We start from the raw sequence: 17,605 nt of genomic DNA, 5'->3' as shown, positions 1-17,605 counted from the left end.
CTTCCATTAGTAGTGTAAGGCACCAAAGGTCATAGAGGAGGAGGCTGATTGCTCACTTTGTCCTGGCATATTCATAGAAGGCTGAGTGAAAAAGGTGCACCAGCAAATGTAGCCTTTAAAGGATTGTTAAGGAAAACCTTTCTTAAGAATTTGGCTACATTGCCAACCTTTATACATGCTTTTTTATTGTTCCAACTGAATATTCAAATTTTCTGAGACAATGGAGTTTGGGTTTTCATTATCTGTAAGCCATAATCATCAAAATTGCAAGATAAAATGCCTGAAGTAGTTCACTGTAGGTGTAATCAGTCTCTATAATAGAGTTTCACTTTCTGAAATTAGTCACAAAAAACATTTAACTTTTTCATGATATTCTAATGTTTAAACATGTACCTGTATATTCAATACTGATAAATTGAAGTGATTGATGTCCATATTATTTATCAATGTTAATACTGCTGAATCCCTTCCTGAATGTCTGTTTGAACCATTTCCCTAAAAGTGGTCGTCCGTGTCTGTACCCGTGTCAGCAGCGACGGGGCCTGTCCACATGTGCACAGCTCGTGTCATGCTTTGTAACGGTGCACTTTAGTATTGAACCAAAGCAAGTGAATGCTGTAACAAACCATCACCGGTGACATTGTAAACCCACAGGTGACTCGGCTGAAGGAGTAAACAAAAAGGAATGTGACAGTTTGAGCTGAGCAAGACGCAGCTGGGTCTGTTGGGATGTATTCTTTATGTCACGCCACAGAGGTCACAGTGACTTGACAAAATGTGATGAGGAAGACCTGGGAGGATCCAAGCCCAGACAATGACTCTAAAGGAGGGGCAAGGGCTACCATGTGTAAAGTGACTCGAGGCTATGGGGAAAAAAAATGTCTTTCTGGTTTGTAAGTCTGAATGAAGGCGTCATGGAAGCCCAATGCTTTCATAAACTGTCCAAATCTGAGTTGTTCATAATACTGAAGCTACCTGCTTGATGTCACCTGGTCTACTTAGCTAACACGCCCATCACCATCACTGCATTTCTGTACGTTAACCCTTCCTACGTTTATTATTTCCGTTTCACTTCAAGGGGGTTTATGCATCAGGACAAAATAAATAATGATCTGGTTTTTATCATATTCTAAAATTATTCAGATGTAATCTCAAGTGTATAAAACATGCAATAACTTCCACAACTGTGTTATTTCTTAAAAAAAAAACAATATCTGTAGAAACAAACCTACCCTAGATTTAACAGCTTGTACAGACAGTCTTGGCTGCAGTCACTCGTAGTGGTGGTTTCTAATTGATCTGAACACTCTCTCACATTATCTGGAAGGATCGGGACTGCAAAATAAGCATCCAAATCATCACCCCTCGACCACTGTGCTTAACAGATGGTATAAGGTTATTGCGCCTGTATGCTCTGTTTTTCTTTCTGTCCAAACATTCTGCAGAACCTTATAGTCTAATATCTCTATACTTACCTCATCTGCCCAAAAGTGTTTTTTTTCTCCAGCGGTTTTATGGTTTATTCAGTTGAACTTTTGCAAAACAACATTTAATTTTCTCAGTTAGGCTGCTTTCTGCTGGCAAATTCGCCAAATGAGCCACACTTGTTCAGTCTTTTTCAAAGTGTTCTGTCACGAGCGTCGACATTATGGAAGCTGAGGTCTGTAGAGTCTAGGATGGAGCTCTTGGAGGGTTTTGTTAAGTTACTTAGAATTGCACAGTCTGACTTTGGCTTGAAATTAGTCCTTTTTTTGAACGGGCAACGTCTTAAATGTTTGCCCGCTTGTGAATAATCATAATGCTGAGTAAAAATGTTAGCAACAAATGTTTATAAAGCACTTTCAATCAAAGTGCTACACAAGGGGAATAAACAAGTTGTACACATGAAGAAAAGACCCAATAAATAAAATAAAACAATACATTTAATAATGTTGGAATAACAATAAAAACATTTACAGTAACAATTAAAAAAGCAAATCTTCCTCGCTATTAAGTGGTGCCAAAATAACCCTTCCCAGATTCTTCATTAGATACAGTTGCTTTTATCAAGTTCTTGCTGATGTCTTTCTGACTTGGCATCGTGGTAACCTACATCTGAATAATTGAGAAAAGTGAAACTGCTGAAACTCCGTCCTCAGAAGAAATCTCAATTAAACAAGGGCTTTAATTAGCAGCACTTACAGTACCCTTTTAGCTTATGGAAGCAGCAAGGCACTACTTAGTTTCTCACACACAGCTTTTCTATTGTAGCTTTGGTTTTTTAGTTTTTTATACACTTTAAATATATCTAAACAATTTTACATGCTCATAAAAACCAGAGACTTTATTATGTCCTGATACAAAATGAGTTTATTGCATGTAATCAAGTGTATGGGGATATTTTTAACAAATATGTTTTCAGGAGTGGTCAGTCCTGGGCATCCCACGTAACTGTAGCTTTTATTTTGTTCATGTTCAATAAGTCACCTAGTGGCCTGAAATGTGTTTTCTATGACCTCAAAACAAGAATGTGGTCGTTTTCTCCCCCTTTGGCCTGGTGAGTGGTGGTGGGAGTTAGAAGAAAATCCAGTACTAGAAGATGCATGTTTGGAATGCATATTAACACAATGGGTATACCATAAAAATGACGTGATGGCCATTCAGCCTCCAGAACACTTTTACACACCTCCCTCTTTGCTCTTCCGTACTGCTGAGCTTATTTTACAGCTCTATTTGACTTTGCTATAGTTCCAACAGGTTCAGGTCCTGTTTTTGTACATATTTTGATCACTTCGGGGGGAGGTACACAGCACTGGATCCGCTCTATCTATTCTTGCCTGTACATACCAATTTCTAATGTAAAAGAATCAGCGTCATTGGCGCTCATATAGCCAGCACTATGCAGAAACTAAGAAAAAAAAAATCTTCGGCATGCTCGGAAATGCAGAATATAGTAGAAGAAAAAGTACTGATGAAATAACCTTTGCTCTAATTTCTTATAAAGAATTACCTTGTTAAAAAAAATAAACAAAGGGCATCCATGGTGACAGTGGATGTGATGGTGAGGGTGATTCCAGTAGGATCGATGAAGCTAAAGACATTTACTATTGTGCACCTTTTTAATTGCATGCTGCACTGAGAGTCATCCAGCGATGTGAAGGTTTGATGTGCAAAGAGGCACATTTTTGCTGTATGCTTGCGGACTGTCTAGAGTGAAAAACTGCATTCTTCCAGGTTATGGGAGTCATATATATATATATATATATATATATATATATATATATATATATATATATATATATATATATATATATAACCTTCCAGGTCGTGAAAGAGAGTTTGCTGAATAGCGTAGATCATACTATATTATATTGTATATGTGTTCCTCTGGGCAAGAACTGCTGTAAGTGGGATGCATGTGTGACCGGACTGAGCTCAAGTGTTGACTGTTTCCGAAACATGCAGGTATGTTTAATTTTATCTCGGCTCTTTCAAAAAGTCAATTTCGTCTAAATTTTCCAAATCCTTCCTCTGACCCATCTGGGACGGTTCGAGGGCTAACAGTCATCCACACAACTGAGTGCAGCTCCTGTCCACATAGACCTTTCCTTTTTAGCATGTGGGGTGTTAATGTCCGTTAGCAATAGCAAATCTTTAACAAACTCCGATGAGAAGGTGAGATGTCCCTCGTAATCTAATGCAAATGTTTAATGAAAACAAACTTTTTTTTCTACTCAAGCACACTCCACAGCAGCCCCTGGAATATTATCTAACCACTGAATGATGCCTTGCTGGTCCATGGAGGGCTTCCACAAAGCAAATGATAGATGAGTTATGTGAAAGAGCGAAAAGAGTTGAAGGGGAAAACTGTGATGATCCAGGTTTTGATCATACAATAGCATTATTAATGGTTGGACTTTCTAAGATTTCAAAATCTTTCTTTCATTAAATCTCTTTTAAAGCAATTTTGTCCTTTATGGTATCATTTAATGGGTGTGTAAATGCTGCTTATTTCCTAAAGGCTTCATAAACAATGAAGCATAATTGTAACATCATAAGCTTTTCCTGAGTCAGTAGTTTGATCCCCTTGTATAACATTTAAAGACATGTGACTGTTACTGATTGTTGACCTTGCTGCGGTCACCCCAGGTTCTTTTACTGAATAATGTAGTGTTTCTACTGTAGACTTCTGTAGGAGTAAAAAGACTCATAAAACCATAATTATATTTACCATATTTAATCTAAAAGGCAGAGAAAGGCTTCAGTTCAGTACTGTTTGTCACACAACAATGCTGACGTCATTTCCGGATGTCCGAGAGATAGAGATAGTCAGAGAGACAGAGTGAGACTCAGAGCGGGCAAGCCTCACGTTCATCCTTCACTCAGACCTTTTATAGGATCAGTTGTGTTACACCCATTCAGGGGCGTGTACAGCATGATAACAGTGTTTCATTCATCACATTGGTGGAGAGGACTATAATGCATACATGTCCCAGCCGACACATTTATCCAATCAGTCGTTCTGTCCAATCTAAGTATGTCAGGCTCTGGCCTCCAGAGTCCGTTCCTCTGCGATCTCCAAGGAAGCCGATAATGCAGTCCAGTCTCTGGGGTCACTAATCTCTTACTCTAATAAACATAACAGATATCGCAAGCATAAACATATTCCTTTATTGAAACACAAAAAAATTGTTTACATCATTGGCCACATTAAATTGAAGGGGTTAATAAAATTACATCTTGCAGCACCATCCTCTTCTTTAAAGTACAGAAACAAAAATCTTCACTACAAGCATCATGGACAGGGAAAAATAGAGCATGCTGCCCTCTACTGAATATAGTGTGTAACTGAAATATCAATCCTACTAAAACAACACATTGAACATTGGTTCTACCCTGGAACATTTACAGAAGTTTCAAAATGTGCATTTTTACCATTAATTTTCTCATTTTATTAATTCAACATTATTTTAACATATTTATTGCAAATTAAATCAATGAAATTAACTTAAACAGCATAACTGCTCTTAATGGCAGAATCCAAAAATATGACTAATTTTAATTGGTTACGCTAAATTGCCCTCATGTTTAAGTGTGCATGGTTGTTCGTCCTGTGCCTCTGTTTTGTCCTTGGACAGACTGGTTACCTGTACTGGGTTTGCCCCACCTCGTGTCCAATGACTGCTAGTGTTGTGCAACCAAACTAATCCAAACAGTCCAAACTAACGTAGCTCTATGTGAAACAATTACAGTTCACATTTGTAATGAAAAAAATAAAACAAGTATACTTTTGATAGAGGGTCGTTTTAATCAAAGTGTTATAATGTAGCTAATGCATTTATTTATGGACTTAGGTTGGGTTAAGTTAAACATACAAATCCTCATTGACATAGATCAGGGACGGGCAACTCATTTCTTGGAGGACCGGTGTCCATCAACTTCCAGATGTGTACTATGTTCAGCAGCAGAGCACCCAGTTGAGGTATGAAATATGAAACCATCAGATATTTAATCAATGTGACTAAAACACACCACTAACTGTCTACTGAAGATCCTAAGGGACCTCGCGCATCACCGTCATGATAAACACCCTGAGACAATTGGACATAGCTGAAAATATAAACACGAGTTTGGCAATAAGTATATTAAAAAATTTATATCAAATATCAAAAAGTACTTACCCCCTTACAGATCTCATTAGCTTTTTTCTACCTTTTTGTCCCACCTAAGTGCTTCAGTTAAAACATGTCAATATCAGACTAACCTGAGTAAACAGAAAAAAACATTTTTTTCCCTCTATTAAATTAAAAAGTATATCCAAACCAACTTGGCTCTCTGTGAAAAACTAATTATCCCCTAAACCTAACTAGAGCACATAAAAACCTTGAGAAGCATTAAGAAAAAGGTACTGGCATTCTTGTCCAGTTCTCTTCATTGTTGAATCATAACCTCTGACCTTAACTGAGACTGTGAGGCCTGCAGAGCTTTAGATGTTCCAGGTTGTTATGTGACCTCCTAGCTGAATCATTGATTTGCACTTGGAGTAATACTCCAAACAAAACAGAGTTCTGGAAGTTGGGCGGCGATTGAGGAACCTTAGAGGCCAGCTATACAGGATGATGTCTGGAGGAACTCATTCAGGAAGCAGCGTGCCAGGCAATACAATGGAACACGGGGCTGGAGTCAGCTGACTAAAAGCCATGACCTGAAGGCTGGAATCAGAGGCTTGGCTCAAAGAACTGGAACTCGAGTTGGAATTGAGAGTCTGCAAGCTGGAACCTTGTAGGCTGGGGGCCGGACTGTGGGGCTATGCTGGACGGCAGCTGGACAACTGAATAACTGACGGTCTCTGTAAATTCAGGAGGTCTGAAGGCCTGGGGACACGGTGGAGCTCAGATGATCTTGGTCCACCGAAGAACCCCAAAGATCTGAGAACATCAAGGAGGTGTGGAGACTTGGGACTATGGAGAGGCAGGACCGCTGCTCTTCCTCATCATCTTCTCCTTATGATGATAGAAATATTTGAATAGTGTGATTACTTCCACTCCAGTTGCCTGGTCTTCTTGGAGTCACGTCATTCTGTCATGGTTTGTGGTGAAGGACCAGCAAGACATAATGAAGATTATAATATTTTAATGGAAAAAAATTACAGAATCACAGGGACCTCAGGAACCGAGGTGGACAACATGACCAAGAAGGAAGAAAAAACGGGAACTTAAATACAACTGGGAATAAAAACAAAAATTGCCCACAACATGGGTGAGTGTTGTAGGCAATTGTCTGCTAAGGGAGCATAATAAACTGTGGCCAACAGAATCATTTAAAGAAGCAAGCAGAATCTACTAACTAAATATTCATGTACAATACACACCAATATAAAGTTTCCAATGCTCACCAAATGAGAAACCGGAGCAGATGGAACTTTAAATCATCAAGAACAGCTTCATCCTCATTTACTCACTGAGCTGTTTGCAGCAACAGATACAATGACCAGAGCTGCCTAAACATTTGCAAAAAATGTATAAAATATAATCAAAAACTGCATCAAAATGAAACAATCATGTAGCCTGAGAACTTTATAGAATTTACCTAATATTTCTTGGCTACAGGCAAAAAAATGGATCATATGGAAAAAATATAAACTTTACAGTTCCATTATCCGTCCGTCCGTCTTCTTCCGCTTATCCGGGGTCGGGTCGCGGGGGTAGCAGCTTCAGTAGGGAGGCCCAGACGTCCCTCTCCCCGGCCACTTGGGCCAGCTCCTCAGGAGGAATCTCAAGGCGTTCCCAGGCCAGCCGGGAGACATAGTCCCTCCAGCGTGTCCTGGGTCTTCCCCTGGGCCTCCTCCCGGTGGGACGTGCCCGGAACACCTCACCAGGGAGGCGTCCAGGAGGCATCCTGACCAGATGCCCGAGCCACCTCAACTGGCTCCTCTCGACGTGGAGGAGCAGTTCCATTATATTCAGATCAAAACTACATGTAGCCACTAAATGCAGCTTAGTTTTCATTTCATCTTCATTGGTCCAAAGAGACGAACAATATTAGACAGGCATGATCAAATAAACAGGATCAAAATCTCTAAACTCAGAGATCATCATCATGATCCAGATAGTCTCTTTAAACTCATATTGCTGCAGCTTCAATCTCTGTAGATTGTCAGGACACAGCTCTTCCTCTCTCCCCTACAAAGATGGTGACCAACACTCCCTGCAGAGAGAAGGAGCAACAGAGGAGATCAGTGATTGTTTCCAGGCTTTCTCTGTCAGTTGTCAGTCAGTGATGCAGCACATCCAGGCTAAAGAGCTTCAGTCCTAATCAGAGCAGCTGTGGAGAGGAGCTATAGTGCAAGGGTTATGAAATAACCCTTGCACTATGGTGTTGAGGAGAGCTATGAAGATCTTTTTGGAAGATATTTGTGCAAGCAGTTCTGCGAAGTCGTTGGTCTTCTTCCTTCTGTAAGGACGTCTCTGTCTGGGTTGAGATCCACTCAAGGCAAGATTGTGCAATACAAATAGCAACAGATAAATTTCAATTGCCAAGCATTGAACGGTAAGACACACGTATGATGACTGCTGGTAATAATTAGTAAGATATGTTGCTAAATATACACTTATATGTCGGATTACTTGTATGTAATCATTACAGTGCAGAATTTATAAGCTAAGTTGAAAGCAACTGTGGGCGGGAATATCTAGTTGTGAAAATGCTTGAAGGATGTTTTCAGTAAATTATGCATTCTTGAAGTTTTGATCTTGATAAGAACAATAATTGCACTCTGTGTCATCTTAAAGAGGCTGCGCCATGAACTGCCCGGACCACACGGTAAAGAACCGTAAATTGAATCCAACCCCTACAAGCCATGAGTCAACATACATTCTGCCTGATCCATATAATAGTTTGATGATGGTGTGTTATTTAAATCAATGTTATGTCATTATGTCTCAGATCATTGTGAAAACCAAGGCTGAATCTGATTTGTGCTGGTTAGTCATGTGGCTGACTGGCAGATGTCCATGAAAACAAGGGGACAGGGGTCTATGGGATACTTTTTACCCTGGTAGCCAACACAGGGAGTTTTTCGATTCCATACAAATGGGATCAAAGTTATGGAAAAAACAATGATCTCTATATGTGTGTAGCCTTTGTCATTCTTTTCTGCAATAATTGTATCATGTTTTTGTTTTTCCCCTTGTCCGTAAGAGTAACTAGCACTAAGTGTTTTAGAAGTTACTCAGAATATATGAATTAGTTTAGTCTTTTAATTTGGTACCATTTAATAATTATATTTTGTGTTCATTTAGCACATTTTGGGTGATACATATATGCATGTCAAGTTAAACCAGGAAGTTGCAAGTTTGACAGTTTCTAATGTCCACCCGCCTGGAGTGCTTTTAACATAATATCAAGCATTCCTTGGCTATTTCTCCTCATCAAGCCAAACACCTCATCTAGAAATAACCCTGCTCAACTGGGCTTCACAGAAGATTGCACAGCAAACAAAGAAGTCCAGCTCCAAGCTACGACAAAAGACACCACTGGTAGAAGATAATGAGTACATTTGTGGATTCAAATGGTCAAAATAAAATATAATTTACATGATTCATATTTTGTGCAGTAAAACCAAGGGAGTTTATGTTTGTTTTACAGTATGTCTCAAATGTCTGAGATTATGGAGATGGTGGCATGCATTGCTTGCAATATGCAGTTCATTGTTTGTTGATTTCATTTACAGTTAAGTTTTAAAAGATGGTTTAAAAATGCTAAACATTCAAGGGAATTCAATGTCATTTCTGTCAACTCTTGTGCATTTTATCTTTGTAGGTTATCAACCTACTCACATGATAGTGAGCTTTGTCTGAATCAAAAGAAAAGACTAATAAAGAAACTGGAACTGAGTTGAGTTGTCCCAGCATCCTTTTGGTTGCAGCTAGGCCTTTCGAGTTTGGGCAAGAGTTGGAGAATCCAACTGACAATGTACAAAATAAGAATTTCTTTAGCGATACAGTTATGCTTCACTTTTGGTGAAAAATGGGGGATATATAGTGGAATTGTTATTTCATAATGGTGTTGAGGAGTGTTGTGAAGATGTTTCTGAAAGAAAGTTCTGGATGTCCAGAGTTAATGTGCAAGGTGTGTTGTGGTACTGTTTTGTGCAAGAGGAATGCATTCTCTCCAGATATGGAAGCCCAGCTGGGTTGAAGACCAAGTAAGATGCCTTGTAAAGTGTTGTATGATGATCATGAGCCTGAATCATAATGCACTGGTATATATACGCCCTAAGGTCTTGAAGCTGTGGGATTTTCTGATGAAGATGACTGACTGTATTTCACTATGCTTTAATAAAGTTGTACTTGTAATAAATTCTCCCACGTTGGCTATGAGAGACAATCCTTTATCTGTTCTGGTTTTAGAATCTTGTGTTTATTACTGTTTTTTTGGGGTCATGCAACGATTATTCCTGTAGTGTGTTTCCTCTGCAGGTTTCACCTCATGAAGTCATGAAGGCTTCGTTACTGCACAAATCCTCTAGTGACTGATTTACTGCTGATCAATTTAAACACACAAACTGTGGTTGTTGATGAACATCTCCTCTGTTTCTGAAATATCAGCTGACTAATAAACATGGAGGCTGTCCCGAACACATCTGGATGACACTATTACCAGATGGACACATGTCCAGAGGTGATGAGTAGATTTCAGCAAAGCTTCTGCTCCGTAGAAAGACCATATCGTGACTAAATGTAATGATTGTTTGTGAAATCAGAGCCAGTGATTTCCAGGTTGCAGTCAAACTGATCTCAGAGCCGTGACTAAGAGGAAGCTGATCAGTTTGTTTACTCATTTCAACAGGAAACGAGCAAACAAACAGTCTGAGATCAGATCCGATGCTCCTGCAGTTTGATGAATGAGGACCACTGTCTCTATACATGTAGGAAGGCTGTCAGCTGGAACTAAGGTTGATTTCATGGAGACATAAACACAACAGCTATCATCACATCAATACAAACACAGGAACACAAGCTTCTGGCACATCTAATGGGCTAATTGTTGTGGTTGTGTTAAGCCAGGAAGCCTGCTATCACCAACGCCCCCCCCCCTCCCCACTCTCTCACGGACAGACAGACAGAAAAACAGACAGACAGAGAGATCCAGAGTTTTAAGAAAAGTTGAAACTGCTTTGATATAAAGTAGGTTCAGTACTGTTTAGCAGCTGGACTCACTCCAACTTACACAGATTTCAGTTTGTAGTCTGGACTCTTTACAAGATCATCTAGCTGCTGAACATCTGTCTTCTTCAGGCTGTTGAAGCTCAGGTCCAGTTCTGTCAGATGGGAGGGATTGTACTTCAGTGCTGACACCAGAGAAGCACAGCCGATCTTTGACAAACTGCAGCGTTGCAATCTGAACAAAGAATAAAAGATGTGAGCTGAAGCAAACAAGATGCAGGTTCAAAGTTTAACATAACCAATTGAAGAGTTCTCATTAATATTACTGACAAAATGCTGCTTTTTCAATAAAGACCTGATGACTTCAGCTCTTCAACTTTGGATAGTTCCACCAGCAGCACCATCAAAAGGAACTCAGGTTCTGAAGACAAATTATGCTGTGGCACTTGAAGCATGCAGCCAACCATATTTTCATCTTTTTAACTATTAACTGTAATATTGTATTCAATAAAAAAAGAAAATAGCAGAAGCTTTCCATTCATTTAAAAAAAACAGTTTTGTGTGTCCTGTGCGTCTGGATCGATGAAGTGATAGCAGCTGTTTCTGAGTGACATTGCATTCAGAAACGGAAATAATGACTTTGAAAGGCTTCCACATTTTAAATGATCCAGAAGCTACTCTGCCATGTTTGTGGCAGAGTAGCTCTAAATCGGCTTATAGGTGATGGCTCCTGATTTTTTTTCCGCTATCATTTCTAGGACGAACAAAGAAGGTCTTTTCTCCTTCTCCTTAGCCTGTATCTTCTCTATAGTGAATTTACAAACGTGCAACTTACAAATAAACTGACTTTCAAGTATAATGATTTGGCCCAGTCCATTTTTATTAGGCCTAGCCAAAAAGCAATTTCTGGCTACGCTACTGGGCTAATTTTTTGCAGTTGTGGGACTACAATGCGATTTTGTGTAATATGACAGATGAGTGCTGCAATTTAATAAGCTCCTTATTTCAATTCAATTAAAAAATTATTTATTCCAAAGAGAAATTAAATATTGATGTAACTCATTTTGTCAAGCAGTTATAGATGGCTGTAGGCAGGAAAGATATCCTGTAGCGGTCTGTTGTACAACTAATCTGAAGAAAACTTTGACTGAAGAGACTGTTTTCCAATGACAATGTCATGAAGAGGATGTTAAAGATTGTCCATAATTTTCTTGATTTTATGCAAAATCCTTCTTTGCATCATCGACTCCAGAGGTTCTACAGTGGTCCCCAGAAAAGAGCCAGCCTTCTTTATCAGGATGTTGATCCTTTGTAGGTCGCTGGCTCTCATGCTGTTGCCCCAACAGATGATGGCAGAGGAGATGACACTCTCAACAACAAACTTATAGAAGATATGCAGGTTCTAGTTCCAAACATTGAAGGATCTTAGCTTCCTCAAAAATTCTGCTCTGTCCTTTCTTGTAGATGCCTTCACTGTTGAGTCTCCAGTCCACTCTGTTGTCTAGATGAACACTGAGCTAACCCTGTTTTTCATGAAATCTACAATCATCTTTTGTTCACATTCAAGATGAGATAATTGTTCCCACACCATGCCACAAAGCGGTGCACCAGCTCTCTGTGCTCAGCTTCTTGTCTATCTCAGATGACTCTGCAGTTGTCACGTGTATCAGAGTATTTCTGTAGATGACAGGAGTCAGACTTGTGCTGGAGGTTTGAAGTGTACAGAGTGAAAAGGAATGGGGAGGGTACAGTCCCCTGTGGTGCTTCCGTGCTGCTGACCACCTGGTAAGACACACAGTCCTTCAGTCTCACAAACTGTGGTCTGTATGTCAGGCAGTCATTCATCCAGATGATTGACGCTTCCACCTGAGTCTTCTGGAGTTTCAGACGAAGCAGATCATGCTAAACTGATTTTAAAGTTATACTTTCTTTTAACTAAATAGTTTTTGTTTAAATTTATTGGTAAATACAGTTTTGTTTTAAAAAATGTTTCATTTCATCAAAAATGTTTTATTCTTTATCGTTTCTCACAGATTTCTGTAAAGTGTTAATGTCACACAGTAATGCTTAATAGCATCACAACACTTATCGCTGGAGGTTGGGCAAAAGCAAACACACCAGGAGGCATTCACCACCTTCTGGCCATACCAGGTCTGTTGAAAACCAACAGGAGTAGAGCTTGGGTGGGACGTGCAGAGTGGCATAACATTGAAAATGGCAATGAAAACTTATATTAGTAAGGTTCTGGGACTCTTCCTGTGCACCACGCCATTGTCTATGTTGGCTCAACATTAATAAATCATTTTGCTGGGAAAGGGAGTGAGAATTCCATGCATCATCAGCTCTAATTCCACTGGATTCTGGGAAGTTCTGGATAACACCCGCAACCCCACATTAAAAATCAACTTATTGTTTCAGGTTTTCTGCTAATGATTTAATAATACATGGCAGGTACTTTAAAAAAGAATGAAGTTTAGATGGACCAGAAAAAGATTAAGAAGAAACCAGACGATGCCCTGAAGTGTGGATCAGTAGAATATCAGCACTAAAATAAAACATGGAGTCTGACCTAAATATCTGTAGTTTGCAGAAGGGAGTCTGGAGAAAACCACAAAGCTCCTTCACTCCAGCATCTTTCAGGTCTTGGTTCTGACTCAGGTCCAGTTCTGTCAGATGGGAAGGGTTGGATTTCAGAGCCGATCCCAGAGAAGCACAGCTGATGTCTGATAAACTGCAGCTCCTCAGTCTGAAAAAAGAATAAAAGCAGTGAGCTGAATACAACACGATGCAGGTTAAAACTGAAATCTGAAAAAATAATAAAAAGAGAAACAGATAATTTCCCTGAATGTATAAGTCCCAGAAACATGATGAACTGATGTCATATTAGATCCAGTAAAACTAGTCAATAAGATCATCTGCAAATGGAATGAATACTTTGACCCCTAAAATAAGATAATTAGATATACTGCACTTGGAATCAGATTATTGAAATAAGCTGTTCGGATTTTAAGTGCAAATTTTATTGGCGATCATTTAGATTTGCCTGCTCAAATCAAGGACAAATACACTTATTTCAAGAATATTATATATTGCATACATTTGGTTCCCATTTTGCAGTTCTCCTAGAGATACATCATGCTGCCTGTTTGTTTCTTAGGGTTTTGGGACCTCCTGTAGTTTGGCTGCTTGGCCAAACAAACTGTTTGGCCAAGCAGGATTTAGGATTTATTCCCTACTTTTGTTCTCCCTATGCTGGAAATTTTGGACATCCTGGTCAAAGGTGCGCTCACCTTTGCTCACGCAGCGAAACGCCGAAGGAGAGGGAAGCGCGCTGGTGCGCCACCGCCAGCGCGGACTCCGATCACCACTACCAGGCATAATCCTGTCCAAGGTGCGTTCCCTGCCCAACAAACTGCACGAACAGAAACTGATGTTGGGAAAAAATAGGGACTTCTCTTCATCTGCTGTTTTCTGCTTCACGGAGACGTGGCTGTGTGGATTAATCCCGGACTCCGCGCTGCAGCTGGACAGCTACCAACTTCACAGAGCTGACCGCGACACACATCTTTCCGACAAAGCGAAAGGTGGAGGGATCTGTTTTTACACCAACAACGGCTGGAGCAACGATGTGTCAGTGATCCAGCAGCACTGTTCTCCTGACCTGGAAACCTTCATCATAAACTGTAAGTCTTTTTATGCACCCTGCAAGTTTGCTTCATTCATTCTGGTCGGTGCTTACATTGCGCCGTAACGCAAACGTGCAGGTTGCACAGCGCACGCCTGCAGACCAGATACTGAATGTGGAGCAGAGAAATCCGGACTCTTTAGTTATTGTCCTTGGTGACTTTAACAAAGGAAACCTCACTCATGAACTTCCTAAATATAGACAGTTTATCTAATGCCCGACCAGAGAGGAGAGCATTATGGATCACTGCTACACCACAGTCAGAGATGCTTATCACGTCGTCCCCCGTGCTGCACTGGGCCAATCCGACCACGTCGTGGTTCACCTGATTCCTGCCTACAGGCAGAAACTAAAGCTCTGCAAACCTGTAGTGAGGACATCAAAGAAGTGGACCAGTGAGGCTGTGGAGGATCTTCAGGCGTGTTTGGACTCTACTGAATGGGATGTCTTCATGGCTGCACAACTGACCTGAACAACTTCTACTGTCGTTTCGACCCCCTACGACATCACCCAACAGATCACCTCCACCTCTACTTCAGTGACAACTCTTTCCATACACGAGAGAGATGTTAACAAACTCTTCATAAGACAGAACCCCCGGAAAGCTGCTGGACCATCCACCTTGAAGCACTGTGCTGATCAGCTGTCTCCAGTGTTCAGACATTTTTCGCACCTCACCAGCGACATGTCACGTGCCAGCCTGCTTCATATCCTCCACTATCATCCATGTTCCCAAGAAGCCAAGGACCACAGGACTTAATAACTTTAGACCTGTCGCTCTGACCTCTGTGGTTATGAAGTCCTTTGAGCGCCTTGTGCTTTCACACCTAAAAGAAATCACCGATCCCCTCCTGGAACCCCTACAGTTTGCCTACAGAGCCAACAGGTCTGCAGACGACGCTGTCAACCTGGCTTTCACCACATCCTCCAGCACCTGGACACTGCAGGAACCTACGCCAGGATCCTGTTTGTGGATTTCAGCTCAGCTTTCAATACAATCATCCCAGCTCTGCTTCAGGAGCTTTATCCTCTGCTCTTCTCCCTGTACACCAACAGCTGCACCTCCAGTCATCAGTCTGTCAAGCTCCTGAAGTTCGCGGACAACACCACTCTCATCGGACTCATCTCTGATGGTGACGAGTCCGCCTACAGGTGGGAGGCTGACCCTCTGGCGAACTGGTGCAGGGAGAACAACCTGGAGCTCAACGCTGTAAAAACAGTGGAGATGGTTGTGGACTTCAGGACTCTGAGGCATGCAGGGAAGATTGTGGCTGATCCCTCGCACTCCAGTCACAGACTATTTCAGACACTTCCCTCTGGCAGGAGGCTGCGGTCCATCAGGACCAAAACCTCACGCCACAAGAACAGTTTTTTTCCCATCTGCTACCGGCCTTATGAACAAGGCCAAGAGCCGCCCGTGACACTGGACACCGCCTCTCTCCACCGTTCAGGACTTACAAGCTTCTGCGTTACATTAACGCACAGTTTACTGAATGTATATAGCTTCTGTATACAGTATATATACTTTATTTTATTTTTTGTTTGCACCATCAACACCAAGTCAAATTCCTTGTAAGTGCAAACCTACTTGGCAATAAACTTGATTCTGATTTTAAAGTCTATTCCTTGAGATACAGGGAGCCAGTGTAGGGACCTTATAACTAGGGTGATGTGTACTACCATCTTAATTTTAGTGAGGATGTGGCCAGCAGCATTTTGGATCAACTGCAGCTGTCTGATTGACTTTTTTTTGGCAGACTTGTGAAGACACCGTTGCAGTAATCAGTTTGAAGATAAATGCATGGATTGGTTTTTCCAGATCCTGTTGATAGGTTAATTTTTTAAACCTGGAAATGTTCTTCAGGTGAAAAAAGGCTGACTGTGTAATTGTCGTTAGATGCCTCTGAAGGTTTATGCCTGAGTCGATCACTACACCCAGATTGTGGGCCTGATCAGTGGTTTCTAGCTGAAGTAACTGAATATGTGTGCTAACTGTTGATCGCTCCTGTATTGCTGCAAAAACTATTACTTCAGTTTTGTTTTGTTTTTATTCAATTGAAGAATACAATTGTGATGTGATACATAGAGGGGCTGTTTAAGCTTCAACAGAAAAGGGGTAAGAAAAAACGTATGCAATTCAGACACTATGTGTCATGATTTAGGTTATGTCTTGGTTTATGTTATCTGATTTATTAGTTAAGTTTCTGCTTTTGGGTTCTTTCTTGTTTGGCTTTGATTTAGACGTGTTGTTTGTTTAGGTTACCTGTTTTCCACCTGTCACTTTATCAGCTCTGTTTGGTCTCCCCTCAGCAATCTGTCAGCTCCCTTGCCCTGATTAGTTCCACCTGCCTTCTTGTAATTAGTTTCACTCCGTTTCACCTGTGCACTCCACTATATAGTTCTGCCTCAGTCTTCAGTTCTCCGCCAGATCATTTACGAGCCCATTGTGAGTTTTGTTCCAGCGTTCTTTTTTCTGATTGACCTATCGATGCAAACCCGATTGCCTCCTGATTCTGAGCCAGCCTGACCCTGAACCTGTTTTTCCTGCCCTGTCTGACTGATTTACTGTTTCAGCGACCTGAATCTGTGCTAGGATTATCCGAGCTTGCTTTATCCCTGTCTGTACTTCTGCCTGTTTTTGGACTGCTTTTTGTGTACCGGTTTTTGGACTGCCATTTTGACCATTGAGCCTGCCTGTCCCTGTCTTGCCAGTCTGAGCGCAATAAAACATCTGTAACACTTACATTCTGCTTGTTGGCCTGAATACTTAGTCCACCTGTTCAGTTCCGTTCGTTACACTATGAGGGAAAATAAATTTAAATGAATAAACAATATGGATAAGAAAACTTGTAGGTCAAGAAGTTGAAGTGGATTTTACATCAACAGTTAATAAGATGAATTAATTAATTCTGTAATTTCCCCCTGGGATTATTAAAGTATGTCTGATTCTGATTAATTCGCCTCAGCTTAGCCCAACTAGAAAAACTCAAATGATTGTGCAACAGATGAAATGTTTAATTTGGCCTTTTAATATATTGAAGCTCCTCAAAATTCCTCTTTCAGCTGCATAAAAATTCTAGTCAAAAATCTCCCATAGAAAAGCAATTCATATCCAATTCAATTTCATACAGTTTTGATCAGAGCCAGAGCATGTATACCACCTGGGGTTGTGATGAATCAATATTTTTATAAGCAATATCACAATCTCAGTAGTTTTATATTACGTAGGGCTAAAAACAAGTGATAGGATCTCTGCATTGATGGTGTATGCCCT

General features: G+C 40.6%; 1 protein-coding gene across 1 annotated transcript in view; it reads right to left on the bottom strand.

The window, feature by feature from the left end:
- Nucleotides 1-10,706: 10,706 nt before the first annotated feature.
- LOC105932146 (NACHT, LRR and PYD domains-containing protein 12) overlaps nt 10,707-17,605 on the bottom strand; it is a 40,606-nt gene continuing 33,707 nt past the window's right edge. Inside the window, exons 10-11 of the mRNA XM_036125627.1 lie at nt 13,216-13,392; nt 10,707-10,881 (exon numbers count right to left, since the gene is read on the bottom strand). Coding sequence (XP_035981520.1) covers nt 10,707-10,881; nt 13,216-13,392 — 352 coding nt within the window. The remainder of the gene's footprint in view (nt 10,882-13,215; nt 13,393-17,605) is intronic.

Source organism: Fundulus heteroclitus, chromosome 21 (assembly GCF_011125445.2).
Source record: "Fundulus heteroclitus isolate FHET01 chromosome 21, MU-UCD_Fhet_4.1, whole genome shotgun sequence".
NCBI classification, from domain to species: domain Eukaryota; kingdom Metazoa; phylum Chordata; class Actinopteri; order Cyprinodontiformes; family Fundulidae; genus Fundulus; species Fundulus heteroclitus.
The sequence above is the reverse complement of the archived record's forward strand: the minus strand, read 5'-3'. Positions and strand labels throughout refer to the sequence as shown.